General features: G+C 48.4%; 2 protein-coding genes across 6 annotated transcripts; one reads left to right on the top strand and one right to left on the bottom strand.

The window, feature by feature from the left end:
* Positions 1-912: 912 nt before the first annotated feature.
* Positions 913-22094, bottom strand: LOC132591380 (zinc finger protein RFP-like). 4 transcript variants are annotated; one of them, XR_015948552.1, is made up of 3 exons: positions 21604-22094; positions 15785-16259; positions 913-1771 (listed from the first exon to the last, which is right to left on the bottom strand). XR_015948552.1 is itself a non-coding variant. In XM_060269850.2 (2 exons), exons 1-2 carry the CDS (start codon positions 22069-22071, stop codon positions 16242-16244), a joined length of 486 nt encoding a protein of 161 aa, XP_060125833.1. In that variant the 5' UTR covers positions 22072-22094; the 3' UTR covers positions 14040-16241. The 4 variants fall into 4 exon arrangements, 2 of the variants coding, with proteins under 2 accessions (XP_060125833.1, XP_088520382.1); XR_015948551.1 differs by lacking the exon at positions 913-1771 and adding an exon at positions 16912-17200 and having other exon boundaries at positions 14040-16259; XM_060269850.2 differs by lacking the exon at positions 913-1771 and having other exon boundaries at positions 14040-16259.
* LOC118081198 (uncharacterized) lies at positions 2605-14055 on the top strand. 2 transcript variants are annotated; one of them, XM_060269535.2, is made up of 10 exons: positions 2605-2703; positions 3398-3595; positions 4167-4618; positions 4851-5079; positions 5185-5415; positions 5504-5645; positions 5719-5865; positions 6499-6725; positions 6840-6967; positions 7065-14055. In XM_060269535.2, exons 3-10 carry the CDS (start codon positions 4174-4176, stop codon positions 7493-7495), a joined length of 1980 nt encoding a protein of 659 aa, XP_060125518.1. In that variant the 5' UTR covers positions 2605-2703; positions 3398-3595; positions 4167-4173; the 3' UTR covers positions 7496-14055. The 2 variants fall into 2 exon arrangements, with proteins under 2 accessions (XP_060125518.1, XP_088520002.1); XM_088663876.1 differs by lacking the exon at positions 2605-2703 and adding an exon at positions 2858-3104.
* Positions 22095-26969: the final 4875 nt, after the last annotated feature.

Here is a 26969-nt window from a genome sequence, read left to right on the forward strand (position 1 = left end):
ACAACTGGGAAACCCTGGCCTGCGAGCGCTCCAGTTGGAGAACAGCCTTTATCAAAGGTCATGGGCTTTGAAGAATCTCGATCTCAGGACACAAGGGAGAAACGTGCTAAGAGGAAGGCACGCTTGGCAAATCCACACCGTGATCAACTCCCACCCGGAAACCAATGTCCCCACTGTGGAAGGATGTGTGGATCCAGAATTGGCCTCCACAGTCACTTTCGGACCCATTGTTAAAACCGTGTTTCTGGAAGACAATCTTATTCGGCTACGAGTGATCGGCAAAGAAGGAGAAGAAGAGTGGAAGGAATTTTTTGTTTTGTTTCGACTACCTCAGACCAACACGGCTACCTACCTGTAACTAAACAGATAGCTACAGGTAGGTAGCCGCGTTGGTCTGAGTCGAAGCAAAATAAAAAAATTCATTCAGTAGCACCTTAAAGACCAACTAAGTTTTTATTTTGGTATGAGCTTTCATGTGCATGCACACTTCGTCAGATACACTGAAACAGAATCAACCAGGCCCTTATTTATATTCAGAGGGTGGGGGGTGGGGGTGGGAATGGGTGATGGGCTGATAGGAGTGAACCTGTTGATGGCTGTTAACGACTGCTGATGACTGCAATTGGTCCTGGGGGGGGAGGGAAGCAAGGCACAAAAGAAAGCTAGATCATGCATAATGAGGCACAAAACAGATAGCTGTTGCGCCTAGCAGAAACTCTGCGCCCATTTGCATTGTATGTTTAAAGCAGTTATCATACCACTTTGAGCAGTCATGGCTTCCCTCCCCCCCCCCCCGTAACTATAGAACGCTAAGGGTGCTGTGGTCAGGAGACCCTTATTCCCCTCAGAGAGCTACAGTTCCCAGAGTGGTGGTGGTGAAGAAGAAGAATGAAATATACTCGGAGTCGAGAGTGAATTTCATGCTCTTTATTTAGCTCATAGTCGCTGAAGAAGAGAAGAATGGCTCTTTCCCCCAAATCATCTGCTTATATACATTATTTACACAATGGGCCTTGCGTGATTGGCTACTTCAGGGCTACACCTGTGGGCCAATCAGGTTGTGGATTGACTTCTGCCAGCAGCCTGATTGGCTGCTCCTGCAGGCCAATCAGGTTGCTGATTCACTTCCACCTGGAGTGGCTCCTGCGGACCAATCAGACCCTTAATCATAGAGTCATAGAATTTTAGAGTTGGAAGGGACCCCAAGGCTCATCTAGTCCAACCCCCTGCAATGCAGGAATCACTGCTAAAGCATCCATGACAGGTGGCCATCCAATCTCTGCTTATAAACCTCCAAGGAAGGAGAGTCCACCACCTCCCAAGGGAGACTGTTCCACTGTCAAACAGTTCTTACTGTCAGAAAGTTTTTTCATGTGTCTATCTCAGGCACCCCCAAACTGCGGCCCTCCAGATGTTTTGGCCTACAACTCCCATGATCCCTAGCTAACAGGACCAGTGGTCAGGGAAGATGGGAATTGTAGTCCAAAACATCTGGAGGGCCAAAGTTTGGGGATGCCTGGTCTATCTCCTTTCTTGCAACTTGAAGTCATTGGTTCGAGTCCTACCCTCCAGGGCTGGAGAAAGCTTCTTTCCTCCTCCATGTGGCATCCCTTAGGCTTAAGAAGATGGCTCTCATATCTCCTCTCAAGTCTCCTCTTTTCCAGGCTAAACATATCCAGCTCCTTCAACCATTCCTTCACCATATCCAGGTTAAACATTCAAGCGCTCCTCCTAAGGCTTGGCTTCCAGACCCTTGATCATCTTGGTTGCCCTGGGTGGGGTACAAATAATAAATAATTATTATTACACACGTTCCAGCTTGTCAATATTGATATAAGCTAAAATCTCCTACAACATATTTCTTAAATTGTGCCCAGAATTGGACACAATATTCCAGGTGTGGTCTGACCAAGGCAGAATAGAGTGAGACTAAGACTTCCCTTGATCTGGACACTAGACTTCTCTTGATGCAGCCTAGAATAACGTTCGCCTTTTTTGCTGCTGCATAACACTGTTGACTCATGTTAAGTTTGTGGTCCACTGAAACCCCTAGATCCTTTTCACATGTACTGCTAGTAAGCCAGGTATCCCCCATCCTATATTTGTGCATCTGGTTCTTCCTGCCTAAGTGCAGAACCTTACACTTGTCCCTACTGAAATTTATGTTGTTAGCTGGAGCCCAGTTCTCCAATCTGTTAAGGTCCTTTTGAATTCTGATTCTGTCTTCTGCAGCATTAGCTACCCTTTCCAGTTTGGTGTCATCTGAAATTTGATGAGCATCCCCTCAATTCCTTCATCCAAATAATCAGAAACAAATACAGTAATTTTTAAAATATATACTGCATGTAATGGGGCATATTAAGAAAATCCAGCCCATCCCCCCCTGACACCACACTTGTCTGACACCAGTTTAATAATTTTATATATATATAGTTTAGAAAACGTTTTGGGGGGGCCGTGCAGCTGATCCAGCGAGGCTTTCCGGAGGCGAGACAAGCGCCTCTCCTCGCTCTCTGCCCGGAGAAGCACAAAGGCTCCTGCCGCTCGGCTCCGAAACGGTTAAGAGCAGCGGCGACAGAGCTGAGATTCCTAGAGCGGAGGGGAAAAGGCTGTGGGAGAATAGGAGCTTCCGCTTCCTGTCCCGCTTCCCAAGGGAGATGCTGGTCGTGGCGGCGGTTGTACTTCCTCGCGGAGGCGCTGGAGGTGGGTCATATTATTATATATTATAACTGGGGGGGGGAGTGGGGGTGCTGCTGGATGGAGTATGCGGAGGGATTTAAATATATATATATATATTAGGCAAACCGTTTCAATGTAAGCTTTTTTTCTGTTTCTCCTTTTTCTTAAGGTACAGATTTCGACATATTATTTTTAAAAAGAGCTCTTGAAAATTGGTCAGCATTTTGGTGCAGATTTCTCCTCATGCACACGCTTTTGCAAAGGATATTTCCCATAATATTTACATTTCCCATAATTAATGCATTCTGTATATAATTCCGCTAAAATAATGCATTTATAGTTCTTTCCCCTTTTGTATGGGGGTAGGACATATTTTCCCAATGGAAGGGCAGGTCTTTCTCCTCCCAGCAGGCCAACCTGTGCAGGTGAGTGACCTTCCTTGGTCTCTCCATAGGGCTTGGGGTCAAGGCAAACCCTTAAGCATGGGAAAGCCTTCTGCAGGGGCTCACCCTGGAACTTGTAATAATTTTTATCTGGCCTGATTATACTATAATTTATTAAATTGATATACCTCCTTAAACCCACAGGCCTCAGGGCGGTTCACAGGATAAAATTACAATATACAAACTCAAAGTACATAATCAAAACAGAAACAAAATCAACCCAATAACACCCACACCCCCAAAGACACACACATTTAAAAACATTTGTGTTTCAGTTAAATACAGCGGTGTGGTTTCCTTGCTGCTGTGTCCCTTTGCCGGATCGCTGCGCTGTGGGAACCACCGCTTCGTTTGGCTGTTGGCTGGGCTTTCTGCCTTTGGCCTTTGGCTTGGAGGGACTTGGAAAGTACCTGTGCTCGGGGAATCGGGATAGATGCTAACATTGACGGCCCATCCTTGCCAGGGAAAATAAGGTATGTCTGGAGCAGGGGTATGCCTGGGCCTTTGCCCCCCCCCCGACACATGGCCCGATTGGCTGGGAGTAGGGGGGAACGCTTTGGGATTCTCTTTTAGAAGTGCATCCCCCCTTTTTCTAAAGGGCCCAATTTCGCCCCTGCAGTGGCGTGGGCCACATTTGCGGCAGCGCCGCTTTCCGCAGCCCGTCCCCATCCCCCAGGGAGTGTGCCGGGCAGCAGGAGGCCTCTTGGGGCCTCCCGCCCTTTGGTGGTGGCCTGGGCCTCGTGGGGGAGGCCTCGCCGTGTCTCGGAGCTTGGAGCCTTCCCCGGGCGGGCCTGGCAAAGAGCGGGCGACGGCGGGAGGCCTTTTTGGCCTTCCTGTCCTCCGGCAGCTGCGTGGGCCGCGTTTGGGGCAGCGCCGCTTTCCATTGCCTGTCCCCATCCCCCGGGGAGTGCAGCAGGAGGCCTTTACAGCCTTCCCGCCCTCCAGCAGCAGCCTGGGGGTAGGCTTGCTACAGGAGAGCAATCTCCTTGCAAATTGCACGTGTGGCTACTCTGAATGTGTTGCTTTTCTTCTTTTTCAAACAAGGAAAGAGATGGATGGAGGTGGAGAAGACATTCCTTCAAAAAAAGCAAAGACAATGTGCAAGTATCTTGAGAAATGGGAAAGCGAATTTAGCTTCTTGAAGAAAAGCAGAGTGGGCCACAGTTACGCATTCTGCACAATTTGCAGTTGCGAATTTAGTGTCTCCCACGGGGGAAGGAACGATGTCACTCAGCATACAAAATCAGCCAAACACAAGCGCGGGGTAGAGGCACAGAAAAATGCCCCGACGATGTCCACATGTGTGACTAGTAATACCGAAGAGACTGACCAGGTCATAAATGCAGAGGTTAAAATGGCCATGCTGTGTGCCAAAAACAACGTTCCTTTCACCTTCTGCGACGACTACAACAAGTATGTAGCTGACATGTTCCCGGACTCTGCCATTGCACAAAGATATTCTGCGGGGAGAACCAAAACTGCGCAAATCATAAAAGGTAAGTTGATTCAAATTAAATGGTCTTTAAGCAGAGGCTTGACACCCATATGTCAAGAATGCTTTGATGGTGTTTCCTGCTTGGCAGGGGGTTGGACTGGATGGCCCTTGTGGTCTCTTCCAACTCTATTATTCTATGAAGAAAACAATGGTACCTCTGGTTAAGAACTGAGCTACCACTGTAATATTGTCAGGTTATTGTTAGCTAATGTTACTGTGCTCTTACTCAACAGGTGCCATAGCAGCTGAGCTAGATGACGAGTTGGCCAAAGCATGCCAATCTCAGCCCTTTTCATTGATGTGTGACGAATCGAACAACAGAAAAGCAGGCAAAGAATTTGTCATCATGGCTAGACTCTACGATGAGGCCAATCTGCAGGTTGTTACCAGATTTTTGGAGATGTCCATATGCGACGTTGCAAATGCAGAAAATCTTTATGAAAAGCTGAGTGAAGCATTAAGGTAGGGAAGCCGCACTGTGTTGTTGACGTTTGCAGTAGTTTTCTCTTAACTATAACCTTACATTTTGAGTGATATTTTGTTGCATTTTTTTCTTTTTTTCTGTAGAAAAAGAGGCATTCCGTGGGAGAACCTGATAGCCTTTAACTCTGATAATGCGAGTGTCATGAAAGGCAAACACGACTCTGTTATCAGCAGACTGAAGACCAGTCAGCCCCACGTTCAGGATCTTGGCTGCATCTGCTACCTAGTACAGCTGGCCACTGGCTGTGCCATCAGAGCAGCACAGGTACCTGTTGAAGACATCCTGGTCAGAATATACACCCACTTTGATAAAAGGTGAATTCATGTACATTATTATTGGATAGGCATTGCAAACATACACATACATATCCTGCCACTAACAAAACTATTTTCTATATTACAGTGCAAAAAGATGTGAAATCTCCAAGGATTTTGTAGATTTTACTGATTCAGACCACCTGGAGCTGCTCAGGGACTGCAGCACCCGATGGCTGAGTCTGTTAACCTGCATCCAGAGAGTGTTGAACCAATGGGATGCACTAAAGGTAAGGATGGTAAGTGCAGCAGATATATACATGCTTTACTATGCTTTGTTTTCATTTTAATTGTGTTCTGCAGGCCTACTTTGGCAGCCTTGAGGAAGTGGAGAAGAGTGCCAAACTACGTGATCTAGCTGGCCATCTGGCTGATCCGGTCGTGAAGATCTACTTCTTGTTCCTGGCTGCTGCCCTTAAGCCTTTTTCTGAATTTAATATTGCCTTCCAGGTGGGTACCAATGACATTGTATGTATGTGTGAATAATAGTTATAAATAAATAGGTAAAGGTAAAGGGACCCCCGACCATTAGGTCCAGTCGTGACTGACTCTGGGGTTGCGGCGCTCATCCCGCTTTACTGGCCGAGGGAGCTGGCCAGTATGTGGCCAGCATGACATGACATGACATGTGGCCAGCATGACATGACATGACATGTGGCCAGCATGACATGACATGACATGTGGCCAGCATGACATGACATGACATGTGGCCAACATGACATGACATGACATGTGGCCAGCATGACATGACATGACATGTGGCCAGCATGACATGACATGACATGTGGCCAGCATGACTAAGCCGCTTCTGGTGAACCAGAGCAGCACACGGAAACGCTGTTTACCTTCCCACTGTAGCGGTTCCTATTTATCTACTTGCACTTTGACATGCTTTCGAACTGCTAGGTTGGCAGGAGCTGGGAACAAGCAACGGGAGCTCACCCCGTCGCGGGGATTCGAACCGCCGACCTTCTGATCGGCAAGCCCTAGGTTTAACCCACGGCGCCACCCACGTCCCTTATAAATAGGATTGTGCTAATTGTAGCATTCCGAATTCTCTGTTTTTTTAAATATTTTCTGCAGTCAGAGGAAGTGCAAATTCACAGGCTTGAAGAGGAGATGTGCAGGCTGATCAAGAAGATCCTGGGCTTCCTCATACCAGCCAGGACCATGATGGATGTACCTCTCAGGGAGGTGAATTATGGAGAAGGACATCAGTTGCCTGATGAAGACCTCTTTATCGGAGCAGACACAAAGGCGTTCATGAGAAGCACAGAGCTTCCTGTGTCCGCCGAGAAGAAAATCTTCCAGTGAGTATATTACCCAGCAGTTATGTAATCATGATATCATCTCAGTATGAGAGTATAGGCTGTGTGCCTAAAATGTTGCCACTAATCAGTTTTTTCACTCTTATGCTGTTGCAGAACTGTGAGAAGATTCTACGAAGCAGTGCTTCAGAAGATGTTCTCCTACTTTCCCCTCGACAATCCACTCCCGAGGGACTTGAAAGTGCTGGACCCTGCTGCTCGCCTTGATGTTACTCCAGGGGCAGGTAGATGTTTGGGACAGTTTCCCCATTGATAGAATGATTGAGTTAGTACATAGTTTAGATCAGCAATGTTCAGTTAAACACTTGTTTTATTTTACAGTGGAAAGTCTAGTGGCCCTGCTCCCTCAGTTGAGCTTGAACGAAGATAGGCTGAGAGAGGAACTCCTTGACTACCAGCTGACAGATACCAAGCAACTCCCCCAAGAAGAAAAAATTGACAGATTCTGGGGCCTGCTAGGGAAGGATGTGAGGTTCAGGGAGCTGTCAAGATTAATGAAGGCGTTACTCTGTATTCCCCACAGCAATGCCAGTTCTGAAAGGGTGTTTAGTATGGTGAGAGAGATAGTTGCAGAGAAGAGGATGGCATTATTAGACAACAGCACTGTTTCTGCTTTGCTTGCCTGTAAAATCAACTACTCTGGCCCAGCCTACAAATACACTCCTTCCAAAAGAGTGTTAAAGGCTGCAAAGCCTGCAACACATTTGTATAATCAGTCCTTAATAGATGCCAGAGAAGAGCCAAAAGACTGAACCTAATCAATCCCCCATGAAGAATTGAATATTTTTAATTGAAGATTTTCAATGTCTCTCTCATATTTTGAGAGAGCTCGGGTTGTGGAAGGGTTAACAAGACATCCCTTGGTTTGTTGGGCGGGTCAGACTAGTTGGCCACAAGTGTGATTGGGGGTTTGCTGTTGTTGGGGAAATTGGTATGTTGCAAGTTATTTGATTGACGGCCATAGCCTTTTATATTAATAGCAAGCAGCTTGCAGTTTCACCTTTTCTGCTTGCAATGGATAATAATAATAATAATAATAATAATAATAAATTTTTATTTATACCCCGCCCTCCCCAGTCAAAAACCGGGCTCAGGGCGGCTGACACCAACAGAACCACAATAAAACATAAAAACAATTAATTAAAATACAGATTAAAATACAGTATTAAAATTTATAGTGCAGCCTCATTTCAAGTAGGCCATAAGTGGCTGACACCAACAGAACCACAATAAAACATAAAAACAATTAGTTAAAATACAGATTAAAATACAGTATTAAAATTTAAAGTGCAGCCTCATTTCAAGTAGGCCATAAATCCAAGCCATGAGGGAGAAAAACACAGGGGTCAGGCTGAGTCTAACCCAAAGGCCAGGCGGAACAGCTCTGTCTTGCAGGCCCTGTGGAAAGATGACAAATCCCGCAGGGCCCTGGTCTCCTGGGAAAGAGCGTTCCACCAGGTTGGGGCCAGTACTGAAAAGGCCCTGGCTCTAGTAGAGGCCAATCTAGCCATCTTATGACTCGGGATCTCCAGAATATTATTATTTGTGGACCTTAAGGTCCTCCGCGGGGCATACCAGGAGAGGCGGTCCCGTAGGTACGAGGGTCCCAAGTCGCATAGGGCTTTAAAGGTCAAAACCAGCACCTTAAACCTGATCCTGTACTCCACCGGAAGCCAGTGCAGCTGGTAAAGCACTGGATGAATGTGATCCCGCGGCCGGGACCCTGTAAGGAGCCTCGCCGCGGCATTCTGCACCCGCTGGAGTTTCTGGGTCAGCTTTAAGGGCAACCCTGCGTAGAGCGAGTTACAATAGTCAAGCCTGGAGGTGATCATTGCATGGATCACTGTGGCCAGATCGGGGCAAGAGAGAGATGGATGATGCGGCGGAGATGGAAAAATGCCACCTTTGCTGTGGATGCAACCTGCGCCTCCATGGAAAGGGAGGCATCAAAGGTTACACCCAAACTCTTGACAGAAGGCGCTGGTACCAATTGAGCCCCTGCAAAAGATGGGAGTTCGCCCCCCAACCCCATGTCGCCCCGACCTAGCCAGAGGACCTCTGTCTTCGAAGGATTTAACTTCAGTCGGCTCCCACGTAGCCATCCAGCCACAGCTTCCAAGCACCTGGTGAGTGTGTCCGGGGCCGAGGCAGGGCAGCCGTCCATCAACAGATAGATCTGGGTGTCATCAGCATATTGATGACAACCCAGCCCAAAACTCCGGACAATCTGGGCAAGGGAGCGCATAAAGATATTAAAAAGCATTGGGGAAAGGATTGCGGGACTCCACACACCAAGGGGTGCCGCGGCGACAACTCCCTCCCTAGCGCCACTCTCTGTCCCCGACCTGAGATGAAGGAACGCAGCCATTGTTGGGCTGTGCCCTGAATCCCCACGTCGGCAAGGCCGTGGTCTAAAACTTCATGATCGACCATATCGAAGGCTGCTGACAGGTCTAAAAGAATCAGCAGTCCCGACCCACCTCGATCCAGCTGTCTACGGAGATCATCTGTTAAGGCGACCAGAGCTGTCTCGGTCCCATGACCAGGGCGAAAGCCGGACTGAAATGGATCTAGAGCCGATGTTTCATCCAGAAACCTACCAAGCTGTTCGGCAACCACTCTCTCAATTATCTTACCCAGGTACGGAAGATTCGAAACCGGGCGATAATTGGATAGATCTAAAGGATCTAGAGATGTTTTCTTTAAGAGTGGACACACCACTGCCTCCTTCAACTCCTCTGGGAAAGTCCCTGTGCCCAGGGACAAGTTGATGATCTCACCCAGGGGGGCCCGTACCTCATCTGGACACGCTCTAATCAGCCAAGACGGGCACGGGTCCAGGGAGCAAGTGGTGGGCCTTCCAGCCCGGAGGAATCTGTCTACATCGGCAGGGAGTATCTGATCGAATTGGTCCAATACTGAACTCGAAGACAGTCGAGGGGCCTCCAGTTCCGTTATTGTATCCAAATTGGCAGGGAGGTCACGGCGGAGTGTCAAGACTTTCTCCGCAAAAAAGCTCGCAAATGCCTCACAGCTATGGGTCAAATTCGTATTTAAATTTGGCTGTTCCTCTAGGGTTGTTAAAGACCTGATTATTCTAAAAAGTTGTGCTGGGCGAGAGCTAGCGGATGCAATGGAAGCTGAGAAGTAGGACTTTTTTGCAGCTTTCACCGCCATCTCATAGGCTTTCATAAGTTTCCTGTAAGGTGTTCTTGAGGCTCCGTCGTGAGCACGCCGCCATACTCGCTCTAGCCGTCTAAGGTCCCGCTTCATTTTCCGAAGCTCCTCGGTAAACCAAGGGGCCCGGTTTCGGTGGGGTCGCAGAGGGCGCTTAGGTGCGATCTCATCGATGGCCGCCAAGAGCCGGTTGTTCCAGTTCTCGACCAGCTCTTCTAATGAGCCGCCAGGGGGAGCAGGGTCCCGCAAGGCCTGACGGAATCCGTCAGGATCCACCAGCCTATGCGGGCGAGCCCAAATAGGCTCGCCACCCAAGCAGGGGAGGGGCGGGAAGTCAATCCTGGCTTTCAGAGCGTAGTGATCAGACCATGGCACTTCCACAGTTGGGGACATGATCACGTCTATACCCGCACCAAAGATCAAATCCAGCGTGTGGCCTGCTTGATGTGTGGGACCCAAAACAAACTGGGAGAGCCCTAGTGTCGCCATGGAAGACACCAGATCCGGAACCCGTGAGGAGGGGGTGGCATCTGCATGGACGTTGAAGTCCCCCAAAACCAGTAGGTTAGGGAACTCCAAGGCCCAGCCTGCCACCACCTCCAGCAGGTCCGACAGGGTGGCTGCTGGTGCGCTAGGTGGTCGGTACACCAGCCAGACAGCCAAGCCCCCCTTGGTGCCCCACACTAGGCCAACACATTCAATGCTGGTGATTGATGGTGATGGCAGAGCCCTGAAAGAGCAATCCTCCCGGATTAACAGCGCTACCCCTCCCCCCCGACTCACAGTCCGCGACTGGTGGAGGACGGAGAAGCCCGGGGGTGTTATCTCATGCAGGGCAACTACTTCGCCCTCACGCACCCAGGTCTCAGTCACGCAAGCCAGGTCGACCTCCAGTGAGATGAAAAAGTCTCTCATAGTGGCGGTTTTATTGCCTATAGACCTGGCATTGCACAACACCAGTGACGGAGGTGGGTAATCCCTGCTCGCCCTACCCTCGTCCCTCGGGATGGGGCGAAGATTGGAAGGGATTCGAGCATCACCACATCTCAAAACCCTTCGCCTGTAAAATCTACCCCCACCGCCATACCTCCCTCGCCCTTCCATGGTGGTGATCCCAAACCCCATGTTGGCCTCATCTATAAAGGACTGGTATCCCTTCACTAACCAGTCATCCCTGGGCCAGGTCTCTTGGGTCGGAGGGGTATAATGATGGAGTATGGAATCAGCTGGACAAACATCCCCACTAGGTATGGTCCATCCCGCAGCACCCCATGTAAGGAGGGCGGCCCCACAATGGCCCACTAGCTGTCAATCCCTTTCTTGCTCATGGGATGACCGAGGGGCTGCTAACTCTTTCTGGGCCTTTGGGAATATTAAAGAAGCATGTGCTGTAAAAATGGGGATCATTCGCCAACAGAGAGCCAGCTTCCTGCTGAGGAACTCCATCTGTCCTATCTTGCCAAAGATGGAATGGGGAGGAACGGTTGTCTTCGTGGGTTTTGGGAGTATTAAGCAAAGGACCAGCCTGAGTATTTTGGATCAAGAGTCTATCAGCAACCTGAAGTTCTTTGGGAGTTGTTAACATGGAGTTATCATGGTCGCCAGGCTCTTCCTCTTCATTGCTATCACTTAGGAAGAGATCCGAGTGTTGGACCGATGTCCTTCCTTGGGATGGAAAGTTGTTGGGCTTATTTAAATATTGTGTTCCAGGCTGTAGTGTCCTTATACTTTGAATTGAAATCTCCGATTTTATGCTTAATAATCTTCTCTTCAGTTCTTGTATTTCTGAGCTCACGACTTTCTCTTCCTCTTTCGTATTTATGATGTCTCTATTGTTTAGTTTGATTTCCCTTCTCAGCATTTGTTTTGATTCTCTGTCAGGGACCAACTGTCTCACTACTTCATCTTTGAAAACCCTTACCGGGTGGAGAGAGTAAGACCGCCATAAGATGTTTTTCATCTCCATAAGTCGGGATGGGAATGCCGGTTTACTAAAGGTCATAAGTAAACGTGTGGCATTTCTTGTGTTGGGCAAGAAGTGGAAGTTTTCCAGGTCTACTTTTTTATAATGGCAGTTCAAAAGCTGGGATAAGGATGTTGTAATTGACCTGCGATTCGTCCACCTGTACACATTGCGATGAATCTCAAGCATAATCTGGTTCTTTTGGAGAACTTGGCAGGACCTTATTTGGTCCGTGACTTGTATTGGCAAATCGTTAACATAGCTATGCCTGGGCTTTGTAAAGGGAGGGCAGATATCCAATTTCTCCTCTATATTAACTATTTTTGTGAGAATTTCATTCAGTCTTTGGAGAACTAAGACCATAGTTTCTGCAGACATCATGCAAATTTCTTGGTAAGGGTGCATGTCTGGAATCTGCTGGCAATAAGCTCTTTTGCTGTTTTGTTCCAAAGACATGGGTGGGTCAGCGTTTGGAGTAAGGGGAGTCTCTCCTCCTCCTGTCCTCTGGATCGAATCATCTCCAACCCTCCTTGAGAGGAGAGGAGTCAGGTCATCTCGTTCCCTTGGAGAAAAGAGTGGGGGGGATCTCCCGACATCATTACTCACAGTTTGCTCTCTTTCAGGGTTAGGAGTAATGGTATTCGCTTTCGACCGCTTCTCAGCTTTAGAGGATTTATGAGTCCCAATTATGCTGTTTTGGTTCTTCTTGCTTCGTTTTTTCCTTCTAACAGGCATTCTAAGGAATTAGCAAAGTTCTGTCGAGTCAAAACCAGGTCTTTTAACAGGTGGAGGAAAAACAGCCAGTGAATAAAGACGAAACTGCAAGTTAATCGCCAGGGCTGCAATCAATCTTCACTCGTCGTTCAGTGATTACGCTAAGTCGAGTTGAGCCATAAAACCATAAAATAAAACCACAAAAACTAAAAACAAAAGGAGACAAACTGATAAGGCAACTAATGAACAATTTAAGTGTCAACTTAGGATCAAAAGGTGACTAAAAACTGCTTAAAAGCTTGATTGAAGGCGGGAGGCTCTGACTAAGCTACTGCCTCCGCCGCCATTTTGGCTCGTACAACCTTATGAGCTCCCTCCTCCACTAATTCAGAGCTTCTGACAGGGTTCTGCTTTGTGTCCCAGCCTTGTGGGAAGTGGAAAACTCAGGGCAGGGTGCTGAGTCTTCCTATCCATAGCTCCAAAGGTAATTAAACATCTCCCAGAACATTCTCACTTCACTTGGGGACTTTGCTCCTGGCTTTTAGAAAATAAATGTAAAGCCTGCTCATTGCACAAGGGGTTCTTTGCACTTGACATTGCTATGCCTGTCATGGGGTCGCCTGTTTTGGATCAGGGGTCTGGTAGGAATTTTGTCCACTTGGCTGGTTCCATGTGGTTTTTGCCTACTGCGGAGCAAATTGTCACAACTTGTAAGGTTGCGGTTAGGCATTGGTTCAAATTGGATGGTGGAGGGGTAAGGATTGGGCTGGACCTGCCCCTCAAAATTGCTGCTGATAGGGGTATTCCGTTAAAGGAATCCTGGGGCTCCACATGTTTGTCCGTACCCCTGGTAGGGGCTAGGACTGCGCATGAGCCTTTGGGAGCATCCGAGGGAGAGGTGAAGGGTTTGGCTCCCAGCTCCGTCCTCTCTCAGAGTTATTGGGGGGGGGATGTCTGGGTACCTCGACACACTCCCTGAGAATCGTAGACTGTCCCCAGGACAGGTGAGGGTGCTGATCCCTTATTTTCAAATCCGAAACTTGGCAGCTATGGTAAACCAATGATCGTGTTCAGCATTATAATTTTCTTCCATTATAATTTTTATTCTTTAGTGGCTGTGTTTGCAGATAATTCTCCTCATCAGAGTTAGATTTAAATAGCCGTATTCTGTTTTATTTCCCATGCGTTTTCCATGTATTCGTCACTTGCATATACCGTTGCTTGAATATTTCTCCCTTAACAAAGATTTGTTAATCTGTTGTGAATTTCTCCCTGATATTACCAGGCTGGTATTCTGCATATCCAAACTAACTTAATTTCCTCATTTATTCATCTTCTGTAAATATATACTCTTATGAAACTGCAGGTTATTACAATAATCCTACCAATGTTTTTATCTGTTTACAATTTATCTGTAAATATTCAATAAACCATTTCCATTCTTTTACTTTAAAAAAATGTTATCTTGATTTCTTATTCTTGTGGTAAGTTTTGCCATAGAAGGCAATAATATATAAGGCAATCCATAAATCAGTGTTACAAATAATATGATCATAATTTTTACTTTTTCTACTGGCATCTGACCAGGGTTAATCCTCCTTGTGGATTTTTGTTAAATGGGAAAACGGTAGATAAACCGAAGCAGAGCTATAGAAAGAGATATACGAAAGATATACACAAATAGATAAATCTCGCTGGACCAAAAGAATAAGACTTGCGATGCTGACACACTGACGCTAAACGTGTTGAGTAGTGCCAATGAATTTACTTGCATTTCTGAAAAGAAATTACATCAACCAGAGTAAAAGGGAACCTTACCGAGAGAGGACACGATCCTGCAAATCTTCATATTATTATTATTATTTATTATAATTTGGCTGTGCAGGGCTCTCTGGTCAGGGCCCAGCAGAGCCCATTCCTCTTCAGTGAAATGTGCAGTCATGTCCTCAAGGGAAACTGAGTCCAGAGAGAGAGAGAGAGGTGGGGGTGGGGTGGGGTGGGGTGGGGGAAATGCTTCCTTGCAAATATCAAAATAGACTGGCCTACAAGCAAAATCCCAAAGCCTTGTTAAGGGGAGGTGAATTGGGATTAATATACAGTGGTACGTTGGTTCTCAAACTTAATTCGTTCCAAAGCCAAGGCGCACTTTCCCATAGAAAGTAATGCAAAATGGATGAATCCGTCCCAGACTTCTGAAAACAATTCCTAAAACAGCAATTTAACATGAATGTCACTATCTAATGAGACCATTGATCCATAAAATGAAAGCAATAAACCAGGGGTTCCCAACAAAATTTTCTCGAGGACCCCTCATCGAGCCGCTATTGTGACAAGGACCCCCATTAATTCCTAATCCTAAAATTAAAAAGTGAGAGCCAAATTAAGAGTCTTTTTATATTTTATAATCGGTTCGAGAGTCACTGACTTACTTGCTTGAACATCAAATGCATTATCTTCCTCTTCATCTGTAGGCCTTTGTCGTTTTAATGAACCACTTTTTAACCAACAACATTTTTAACTACGCGAACTGTAGCTTCCGCGAAAAACGACGCTTTGTTTACAAACACTACTGTTTTGCAAAGAGGCAGCGTGCGCCAGGGAGGAGGGAGAGGAATGGAGAAGACAGGGTACCTGCGCAGCAGCGCACAAATGAAGCCGACGCGCGCAAAACATCTTGGGGAGGTGAGCGTTAGTAGAATGTGCGCGCTGCCTCTTTGCAAAACAGTAGTGTTTGTAAAGCGCCACCTAACGGCATACAGCAGAACTACTGCCTCTATCTAATTCTAGTTTTGCGCTAGACTCTGCTTATGCAGGAAGCGGCCAAAACAAAAAATCTGTTATCATACGAAATATATTTAATATATTTTTTATTCTAATAGCATCTTGCGGACCCCTCTGGCATAGCTCGCGGACCCCTGGGGGTCCCCGGACCACCTGTTGGGAACCACTGCAATAAACAATGTACTGCAGTCACACAATCAATCAGTAGCTGAACTGGGTTCCACACAGTCACAAAAAAAGAGCCGCAAAAACAAAAAGGCAAAATAAATAGCAAAAACAGACAGACCTCAGCGTAACACTCAAAACAGAAGCGTAACACTCAAAATTGAAGCAAGACACTCAAATTGGAAGCGTGGCATCACTCAAAACGGAGCGCCACCGGCTTCCCAAAAACTGGAACACTTACTTCTGGGTTTGCGGTGTTTGGGTTCCAAGTTGTTTGAGTACCAAGGTGTTTGAGAACTAAGGTACCACTGTAGAGGCTGGAGAAGCTTTTTCCCCACCTGGAAGTCTCTTTCCATTCAAGACAATATTCTGGGCAGATCCAGAGGCAAAATTTTCTACCTTCATCCAAGGAAACAGCAGGCATGATCAGAGTCAAGGGCACATTTCGGCTAGGCAAAAACACTCAAGGAGCATCTTCTGTGTTGCTGGGAAAGGGGAGCGGCCTGGGGAGAGTATCGAGGGCCAGATAGAGGCTTGGAGGGCCGCAGTTAGTGCCCCCTACCATGAGGCCTGAGGTTCCCCACTCCTGATTGATAGCCGCCTGGCAGGGTCCCTGTTGCTGATTTCCTCTACCTGATCTGGTGACCCAGAAAGAGCTTGTCCTCCATCGCCAAGGAGAGATGGCTGAGTACGAATCATCAGCAGGGTTTCATCACCTGCGAGAGACAAAGAGGTCAGGAATGTTGGAAGGTCAACAGCAGGGATCATGCAGTTTATCAGCTAAGGGTTAAATCTAGTAGTGTTTAAAGAGAGCTGGTTCTTCCTCTTTCTGCCAGTTTCTGTCTCAAGGCGGAGATTCTCTTAATCTGAGGGGCCGCCAAGTCCTGCAAAGCCAAGAGCAAATTATTGGTGAGTAAATTGTTGCAATGTTGGCCAGGAGATTTTTTCCCCTGAGCAACTGTGGATGAGCCCATCTCGCCACCAGGCTAGTGAGTGCGAAGATGGACTACAAAACCTGAGGGAGGTTCCTTTCTTTCTTTCTTTTTTATTTATTATTGAATTTATATACTGCCCTATACCCAGAGGTCTCAGGGCGGTTCACAGAAAATTTTACAATATATCAAATCAAAATAAGAATAACACCCAATAACACCCCCTCAAAAAACAGAGCCGCATTTTAAAAGGCTATAGGATGTCCATCAGGTCAACCAAAGGCCTGGTTAAAAAGGAACGTTTTTGCCTGGCGCCTAAAGGTGTATAATGAAGGCGCCAGGTGGACTTCCCTGGGGAGAGCATTCCACAAACGGGAAGCCACTGCATGTCAGGGCCATATTCTCATTTTGACATAATTTAATTTAATCAAAGTACTGTAATACTTCTCTGCAGCAGCTGAGATTCGGTATACTGCCTCTAGATCCGGAGGTTCCGCTCCTCTCGCAGCTAAGACAGCAGCTTTGCTTGCGCATACCCCTGGACCAGGGCCTGTTTCTGTGTTTGGAGTGTGAGCCTAGGGCTTGGGAGCCCAGGGTTCAAATCCTCACTCAGCCATGAAGCTCACTGGGTGTCCTTGGGGCAGTTGCTGCCTCTCAGCCTGACCTCCCTCACAGGGTTGTTGTGAGAATGAAATGAGGAGGAGGGAAAAGGCCACCTTGAGCCCCTTAAAGAGAAAAAGGTGGGATGTAAACAATGTTGCCGCAATAAAAAACACCTGCCCATTGGCAAAGGTAAGTATGGTTTCAGATGGAATGGGGACAGGACGTTGAGATTCCTGCTGGGGGTTGGACTAGATGACCCTCGGGACCCTTCCAACGCTATAACTCTATGATCAGGGCTGGCGCTACCTTAAGCCACCTAGGAAGCAGTGGAGGGCGTAGCCGTAGACGTCAGAGGGGCACAGTTTGACGCAGATTCGTTTTTGTCCTGTCTTGTAAATGACGGATAATGTGGTGCTTTTATATTTTGAAGAGTGGTGTCATCTCTACGAGGCAACTGCTTTTGAAAATAGAAATTAGCCATTTGGGTGGGGGATGTGTGCGCGTGCAAGTAGCTAGTCTTCTCTAGGGTGCACAACAGCCTGGAACCCACACTGGTGCCCCACTTTGTGCCCCCAGTCTGCACATCCAACCCATGGTCTCTCCTCAACCCCAATCCCCTGTGCCTCCCCACCCACTCATGACTGTAGCCAGGATTTCTGGGGGTGGGTGGGTTACAGGCTTTTGTTAGGGGGTGCAGAACCTCATACTTGCATTAGTATTTATTGATTTTGATTGATTTATGGGGCAGCTACCCCCTGCAGCCTCTTGGCTATGCCAGTGCACCCCCTCCTCACCGTCCCCTGCATGCAGCCAGCCCTCCCTGGGGGTCCGCCCGGCAGCGAAGGGACTCACCTTGTTCCCCCAGGATATGATAGAATCATAGAATCATAGGGTTGGAAGAGACCACAAGGGCCATCCAGTCCAACCCCCTGCCAAGCAGGAAACACCACCAAAGCATTCTTGACATATGCCTGTCAAACCTCTGCTTAAAGACCTCCAAAGAAGGAGACTCCACCACACTCCTTGGAAGCAAATTCCACTGCCGAACAGCTCTTACTGTCAGGAAGTTCTTCCTAATGTTTAGATGGAATCTTCTATCTTGTAGTTTGAATCCATTGCTCCATGTCCGCTTCTCTGGAGCAGCAGAAAACAACCTTTCTCCCTCCTCCATATGACATCCTTTTATATATTTGAACATGGCTATCATATCACCCCTTAACCTTCTATTATCCAGGCTAAACATCCCCAGCTCCCTAAGCCGTTCCTCATAAGGCATCATTTCCAGGCCTTTGACCATTTTGGTTGCCCTCTTCTGGACACGTTCCAGCTTGTCAGTATCCTTTTTGAACTGTGGTGCCCAGACCTGGACACAGTACTCCAGGTGAGGTCTGACCAGAGCAGAATACAGTGGTACTATTACTTCCCTTGATCTAGATGCTATACTCCTATTGATGCAGCCCAGAATTGCGTTGGCTTTTTTAGCTGCTGCGTCACATGTCATGTCAAGTTTGTGGTCTACCAAGACTCCTAGATCCTTTTCACATGTACTGCTCTCAAGCCAGGTGTCACCCATCCTGTATTTGTGCCTTTCATTTTTTTTTTTTTTTGCCCAGGTGTAGTACCTTACATTTCTCCTTGTTAAAATTCATCTAGTTTGCTTTGGCCCAGTTGTCTAATCTATTAAGGTCATTTTGAAGTGTGATCCTGTCCTCTGGGGTATTAGCCACCCCTCCCAATTTGGTGTCATCTGCAAACTTACTCAGGATGCCCTCAAGCCCATCATCCAAGTCATTGATAAAGATGTTGAATAAGACTGGGCCCAAGACAGAACCCTGTGGCACCCCACTAGTCACTTCTCTCCAGGATGAAGGGGAGCCATTGGTGAGCACCCTTTGGGTTTGGTTAGTCAGCCAGTTACAAATCCACTGAATGGTAGCATTATCTAGCCCGCATTTTACCAGCTTCTTTACAAGAATATCATGGGGAACCTTGTCAAAGGCTTTGCTGAAATCAAGATAGGCTACATCCACAGCGTTCCCTTCATCTACCAGGCTTGTAATTCTGTCAAAAAATGAGATCAGATTAGTCTGACATGACCTATTTTTCAGAAACCCATGCTGACTTGTAGTGATCACAACATTCCTTTATAGGTGCTCACCGACCATTTGCTTAATGATCTGCTCTAGAATCTTTCCTGGTTGGGCGGCTTCCAAAAAATATAAAAACATGATAAAACATCAAACATTAAAAACTTCCCTAAACAGGGCTGCCTTCAGATGTCTTCTGAAAGTAAGATAGTTCTTTATTTCCTTGACATCTGACAGGAGGGCGTTCCACAGGGCAGGCGCCACTACCAAGAAGGCCCTCTGCCTGGTTAGGCCCTCGGCACTGGACCTCAGTGTCCGGGTTGAAAGGTGGGGGTGGAGATGCTCCTTCGGGTAAGAGGTGACATGATAGAACTTCATTGTAATAGATTTATGGTGTTAAAATGTTAGGTTTAGTCAATATTACGATTTAATTAGAACATGCAGTATACCTGAAGGAGCGTCTCCACTCCCATCGTTCTGCCCAGAAACTGAGGTCCAGTTCCAAGGGCCTTCTAGCGGTTCCCTCGTTGTGAGAAGCCAAGTTACAGGGAACCAGGCAGAGAGGGCCTTCTCGGTGGTGGCGCCCGCCCTGTGGAACGCCCTCCCATCAGATGTCAAAGAGAAAAGCAGCTACCAGACTTTTAGAAGACATCTGAAGGCAGCCCTGTTAAGGGAAGCTTTTAATGTTTAATATATTATTTTATTTCATTTTTCTGTTGGAAGCCGCCCAGAGTGGCTGGGGAAACCCAGCCAGATGGGCGGGGTATAAATAAATTATTATTATTAATAAATAAGGGGTCTGAGGTGTTTACGGTACTTAGCATTTATGAGTAAAGACTGTGTTTCAGACAGTCACCCCCTTACATCACCCCCTTCTAACAGACCCACCAAGTGTCCCTATTTTCCAGGATTTACTGAAGCCATCCTCATTTCTGATTTGATCCTGGGACGTCCTGCTTTTCCTAAGGACTTCCCTATTTTCATCAGAGACATGTTGGGTGTGTGTAGGCGACCCTAAAGAGGGAAGAGGCATGCAGAGAGGCTGGGCAACAGATAGAAGCCCTGCGCTGGCTCCTGGAGAGAAAGGGCTGGTTTGGGTCCAGAGCAGGGGTAGGCAACCTCAGGCCTGTGGGCCAGGTGCGGACCAATTGCCTTATAAATCCGGCCCGCGGACGGTCCGGGAATCAGCGTGTTTTTACATGAGTTGAATGTGTGCTTTTATTTAAAATGCATCTCTGGGTTATTTGTGGGGCATAGGAATTCGCTCATTTTTCTTCTTAAAAATATAGTCCAGCCCTGGAGGGGGTGTCACTCGGGGCCGCGCCCCCGCCCCGCAATCGGTGCCTCCAAAGCCGCGCACCTCGCTCCAGCTACAAACTCCGGGTCTTCCCGGATATCTTTTTTATATATACCGGTAATAGCACAGGTCCAATTCTGAGTTGTCATGGAAAAGTCACCTTTCCATGGGTCAGCAAACTTTTTCAGCAGGGGGCCAGTCCACTGTCCCTCAGACCTTGTGGGGGGCCGGACTATATTTTGGGGGAAAAATATGAACGAATTCCTATGCCCCACAAATAACCCAGATATGCGTTTTAAATAAAAGGACACATTCTACTCATGTAAAAACACCAGGCAGGCCCCACAAATAACCCAGAGATGCATTTTAAATAAAAGGACACATTCTACTCCTGTAAAAACATGCTGATTCTCGGACCGTCCACGGGCCGGATTAAGAAGGCGATTGGGCCGCATCCGGCCCCCGGGTCTTAGTTTGGGGAACCTGCCCTAGTCTTTGCAGATGCTACTATGAACAACTGAGTTCTTTGCCATTTGGGATGGGAAGAGATACTCAACAACACCCCCCCACTGAAACCTCATTACACAGGTCTCGCAGCACCCCCAGAATAAGCCTGCTCCCCACCAGTAGGTGCTTCCACCCCCACTCAAAAATCTGCTTCCAACAGATACTTTGGGGGGAGGATCCTGCACCTTCTGGTCAATTCCTGGTTAACAGTCCCGTCCCCCCGCTGCTCTGCTTTGCAGGGCATTGAGGAGGCATCCTGGTAGCCAAAGGAGACATGTACTTCGTTGTGTATGTGAAATTTACATTTGTACTGTTCTAAATATGTACAAAGCAACCTTGCTGGGAGATGTGGATGAGGTTAACCCTTTCTCTCCCTACCAAGGTCCCAGTTCAAATCTTTGAAGCTCCTGCTAGTACTTCAAAATCCCCTTGTCCCCCTGGCAGAGAGAAAGACTTCAATTCCCTCCTCCCAGCCATCCCAGGAGCCCCCAGGCTTCCCCTTGGCTGCTTCTAACGTAATAAACACAACCAATTAATGCCAAGCCTACTTTGGACCTGAGAATTAAAAAGAAAACCTCCCAGGAAGAATCCACAGCTATTTCTCCCCCCCCCTCAAGATCCAGGGATCTCCTACCTTGTATTCCTCGAAAGCCTCCTCCAGAGGAATCACCTCGTGGGGTTTGTGCTCCTTTGATCTGTCACAAACCACACAGATGGGGGCTTTGTCCTCCTTGCAAAAGAGTTTCAGGGGCTCCCGGTGTTTCTCGCAGACTCTCCCTTCCCCTCCTTCTCCCTTTCCCTCTTCGCACATTCTCCCTTTGCCTTCTCCTTCTTCTCTCCCCTCTTGAAGGCTGAGATTCTGGGCTATTTCTACCATATTAGCCAATTGCCGGTTGGGGATGAGACCCCTTCTCTGGACTCTTTGTCTGCATTGAGGGCAGGAAGCCTCTGCCTCCGATTCCCCCCAGTACTGGATCAGGCAGGATCTGCAGAAGTTGTGCCCACATTCTGCGATGGTCACTGGATCCTTGAAATAATCCAGGCAGATGGAGCATGTGGCTTCATCACGGAGACGCTGCAAGTGACCCCCAGCAGCAGCCATGGCTCCTTCCCGCAGAAGACCCGAGTTAAATTTCACTTTATCAGTTTTAAGCCACTGGGCGTTTCCTTTCCTGGAAATGACTCAGTGATCACGTGATATTTATTTTATTTTTAAAAAACCGTGTCTCCGGGGCTTTGCAGTTGCTGAATGTTTTCTCAAGTAGTAGCGAATGCTTCCTGATTGCTTCCCAAGCTTTTGAACACACACATACCTAGTAAGTTGTGTAGGATGCGGCTAAGGGACTTTGGCTTAGGGAAGGGCTCAGCAAACTTTTTCAGCAGGGGGCCGGTCCACTGTCCCTCAAATCTTGTGGGGGGACGGACTATATTTTGAAGGGGGGAAAAAGAACGAATTTCTATACTCCACAAATAACCCAGAGATGCATTTTAAATAAAAGCACACATTCTACTCATGTAAAAACATGCTGATTCCTGGACCGTCCGCGGGCCGGATTTAGAAGGCGATTGGGCTGCATCCGGCCCCCCGAGCCTTAATTTGGGGACCCCTGGCTTAGGGGTTCCTCCCTGTGTTTCAGATGCCGTCTCAGGGGACAGCCCCCTTGAGACAGGTGAGGCTTCGCCAGACAATGCCCAGAGACAAAGCTACACGGACCTGCCACTGTAATGCAATGGGGACATGATTTTTTTTGGGGGGGGCGAGGCTTTATTTTAAAATGTTTATTGTGTAAAACTCCTGCAGGAAAGGGAGGCACTGGGATGAGGTCTTCCAGAGGACCTGTAAGAAGGTTCAAGATTTTGGCGGGTTCTCCAGGGTGAGGGAATGTTCTAAGTGCAGATCAGACACCCAGAACACCTCCCTCTGGGCATTGAATGGGATGGACATCCTGTTTTCCTGAGACTCTGAAGAGCCTTCCTTGTGTGGCGAAACATTGTCCCCCCTCTCCTCTCTCCAAATCTGTTCTGGGGTTTCCCCCTGACCTTCCCTAGCAGATCTGGTTGTACAGGAAGGGGAGGAAGGGGACAAAGTCTCATTGTGCTAGTCCTAAACCTCGAGTTGGTGTATGCTTAATTGAATGCCACCCAAATTGTGTATCTGCTCCTGCTTGAAGCACTCCAGAAGCCAGAACATGATTCTGCAAAGGACCTGGCCAATACCCAGTCTTGACTGGTGGCATCTCTCAGGGGGTCTTGCAGCCAAAGAATTTTGCCATCGTCTGCTACCTGACTGCTTTTTAACTGGAGGTCCCAGGGATGGAGAGTGGGATCTTCATGCAATGCATTTGCCCTGTCCCTGAGCCAGTCGCCTTCCTCTCTTCTGTCCCTCACAGCCAACGGAACGACGCTCCCAAGTCACCCCTGTTCCTTGTGATATAGGCAAAAATCTGCCTTTATTCCCTTATTGGGTTCTCCATCGGTTGGAGAATATAACAGAGGCCAACCAGAGAAGTTTGAGAAGCAAAGCCTTTATTTTCGCTGTTGCAACAGGGTCCTTCCTCTCACGCAGGAGAACAAGGAAGGGCCCCAAACAAAGATGTCTTGCCCTTAAAAAGAAATTTGAAATTGGTTTCAGCCCACTCCCCAGAAGCATCATCCATATGTCACAGAAGGGGTGTAGCCCAAGACCCCCCCTCCCTAGATTCATCATAGGTACATCATGAACGGGGAGGTCTGGTGGCAGTAATCTGAGCAGTCTGGACCCTGCCCCCTGCCCCCAAAACCTAATCAACAAAATTGAGAGATATTTACATTTCCCTGTTTCCCAGCCAAGTTAATCACACCCTTTTGTCTGGCACTCAGGTATCAGGATGCCAGGGTTATCACTTTAATTCCTGAGACAATGAGAAGGTTCCCACCACCCCACTTCTTCCTTGCAGAGGAACACCTGGTCAGAGAGAGTCAAAATGGTGTCAGTCAGGCCTGTTTTCCTGTGCTGCTTCAGACATGTTTCTGTACATTCATGTACATGTTTTATGAACAACTAGTGGTTTTCAGCCCGTTCAATAACGGGCGCTAGAATCCTGGGGTTCGGAGAAGCGCTTGCGCAGCGCTTCTCCGAACCCTGGGACCTGTCCTTGCTGTCGGTGGCAGGGGGACAGGAACGGAGGAGGAGAAAGCACTGCTTTCTCCTCCTCCGTTCCTCTCCCGCAGCCGCCGACAGGAAGCAGACATCCCAGGGTTCAGAGAAGCGCTTGCGCGGTGCTTCTCCGAAACCTGGGACCTGTCCTTGCTGTCGACGGCAGGGGGACAGGAACCGAGGAGGAGAAAGCGCTGCTTTCTCCTCCTCCGTTCCTCTCCCGCAGCCGCCGACAGGAAGCAGACATCCCAGGGTTAGGAGAAGCGCTTGCGCAGCGCTTCTCCGAACCCTGGGACCCGTCCTTGCTGTCGGCGGCAGGGGGACAGGAACAGAGGAGGAGAAAGCGCTGCTTTCTCCTCCTCCGTTTCTCTCCCGCAGCCGCCGACAGGAAGCAGACATCCCAGGGTTAGGAGAAGCGCCTGCGCAGCGCTTCTCCGAACCCTGGGACCCGTCCTTGCTGTCGGCGGCAGGGGGACAGGAACGGAGGAGGAGAAAGCGCTGCTTTCTCCTCCTCCGTTTCTCTCCCGCAGCCGCCGACAGGAAGCAGACATCCCAGGGTTTGGAGACATCCCTGGGACCCGTCCTTGATGTCGGCGGCAGGGGGACAGGAACGGAGGAGGAGAAAGCGCTGCTTTCTCCTCCTTCCTTCCTCTCCCCCAGCCGCCGACAGGAAGGACGCGCGCACTCTCCCCCCCCCGCCTCCTCCAACCGCCGCTCCTCACGGCCAGGGAGGGTTGTGAGGAGGCCTTTGCCGGCCTCCACCCTCGCTTCCCTGACGTGCCCTGCAGTGAGGTGGTGTCCGGCGGGAGCGGCGGTTGGAGGAGGCAGAGTGGGGGGAGAGTGCGCGCGCGCAGTCTCTGCTGTCCAATCCCTGTGTCCCTGGGGCCCATGCGCAGTACCCCAGGGACACACGGGACAACTGGACGCAGGGACAACTTGGACATTATTATATAGGATTATTATATATATATATATGACCTCAAAATTCTTATAACACTTGCTTCCTGGGGACTGGAAATGGCTGAAGCTGGGCTGACTGAGGATAGTGGACATCTCACTTAGCGGCAGGCCTGGGCTGTTCCCTTGAGCAGGGTGAATGTAATGATGAGCTAAGGATCAGAGCACACCTGAGCACTGAGCACGTGCAGAGTGCATTTGCAGCTCCATTTAATTTTTCTCAACCATTTCTGTACAGCTTGATTGCCATTGTCTCTAAGCGGTGCACAAAATATTCCATACAATGACAAAGAGTGGAAAATATAAAATAAGCCTGCTAGGATGATGATGATGATGATAATGTCTTCATTAAGGTCAACAGGGAGAAGGACCCATCTGACTACAATCTGGAAGGGAGTTCAATAAAATTGGGCCCACAAAAAGGTGGGAGTGCTTTATATCCCACCTTTACGCCAAGGAGGTCAAGGTTCTCCCCTTCCTCTTATAACCCCCAGAACAACCACCCTGTGAGGTGGGCTAGGCAGAGAGCCGTGACTAGCTCAAGGTCACCAATGGGCTTCATGCCTGAGAGGGGATTTGAACCCTGGCCTCCCTGGTCCTGTCCCACACTCTAACCACTACACTACACTGTCTCTCAGCAGCTGCTTAGGGATGGGACTGGGGACTGTGATTTTACACGGCTTGGCATTACGAAATTGGGAGTGGGAGGTATGTGTGGGATCTTGGGCACCCATCTTTAAATGGCGTTTTATGGGTCGGCAGAACCTGAGTGGGGGACATTTGGCTGTTTCAGGGCCCCTGCAAGGGTCAAGGAGGAGGAGAGGCCTTTTGGCAAGGAGGAGACATCCCTGACACAGCCAGGCCAGAGGACGATGTTCTGGCAAGTCAAAGAGGAGAACTGCGGCAGTGTGGGCTCTCTGGGTAAGGACTACTGTTTTGGCAGAAGGAATCTATGGTCCTCCAGGTGGGGCTGAGCCACATCTCCCATCAGCCCCAGCAAACGTGGGCAATGGCCAAGGATTATGGGATTTGTAGTTCAGCAACATCTGAGGGTCGAAGGTTCCCCACAACTGGCCAAGAGCTTTAGTTTACCCCTAACTATGTCTACTCAGAAGTAAGTCCCAGGGGGGTGTCTTACTCCCAAGTAAGTGGGGTGATGATTGCAGCAAACCCCACACAACATTTCAGGCTGCAATCCAAGGGGGCAGCCCCACTGGGGAGACTGTAGCACTTTGTTTTCCTATTCAACACTACCGGGGCCCATTGGTTACGATTCAAGCATGTCTACTTAGAGGAAAGTCTTGTGTTTTCAGTGAGTCTTACTCCCCAGAAAACATACTTTGGGAGTGCAGCTTAGGTTTCTTCCATTTGAAATTAGTGGGATTTAAAAGCTGCTTACTTTTGGCTAGGTTGTGTCCCATCTATCTATCTATCTATCTATCTATCTATCTATCTATCTATCTATCATCTATCTATCTATCTATCTAAATGGTGAAGGTGCATGTGTGTTATTCCCCACTTTTCTCCCACAAGCATTTACCCGATCCTCCTGAAATTTGGCCACAACGTCAGAGTCACATGTGAGCAGGTAATCATGCACTTACACCGAGCAGCTGACACACCTAAGACAGGTATAAACCTGGATTTGTGGTCAAAAAAATCACGGCCTCCAGTGGACATTCAACGAACAATGGACAAACATACTCCCACAATCCCTCACTCCCCGGAGACAACGCCTCCAACAGAGAACAAACCGCCCCGAGACCAAGCCGCTCCCCAGGGACCCGCGTCCGCCCAGCGACCCCCCCCCGACTAAGCCCACTCCACACACACCCCCACGCTACAGATTCCGCCCCCGCCGATCTCCCGGGAACCAGGCCGCTTCCCCGACCACCCCTCCAGTTACC

The sequence above is a fragment of the Zootoca vivipara genome, chromosome 2 (assembly GCF_965207765.1).
Source record: "Zootoca vivipara chromosome 2, rZooViv2.hap1.1, whole genome shotgun sequence".
Classification (NCBI taxonomy): Eukaryota; Metazoa; Chordata; class Lepidosauria; order Squamata; family Lacertidae; genus Zootoca; species Zootoca vivipara.

Bases quoted from the DNA above. Each gene is read 5' to 3' on its own strand.
- LOC132591380 (XM_088664256.1), bottom strand. From the start codon at position 22,071: ATGGCTGCTGCTGGGGGTCACTTGCAGCGTCTCCGTGATGAAGCCACA. The intron at 17,201-21,603 runs GTAGGAGATCCC...TTTCTCTTTAAG, and splicing joins AGGCTTTCGAGGAATACAAG to GGGCTCAAGGTGGCCTTTTC.
- LOC118081198 (XM_060269535.2), top strand. From the start codon at position 4,174: ATGGATGGAGGTGGAGAAGACATTCCTTCAAAAAAAGCAAAGACAATG. The intron at 5,080-5,184 runs GTAGGGAAGCCG...TTTTTTCTGTAG, and splicing joins AAGCTGAGTGAAGCATTAAG to AAAAAGAGGCATTCCGTGGG. The intron at 6,726-6,839 runs GTGAGTATATTA...ATGCTGTTGCAG, and splicing joins GCCGAGAAGAAAATCTTCCA to AACTGTGAGAAGATTCTACG.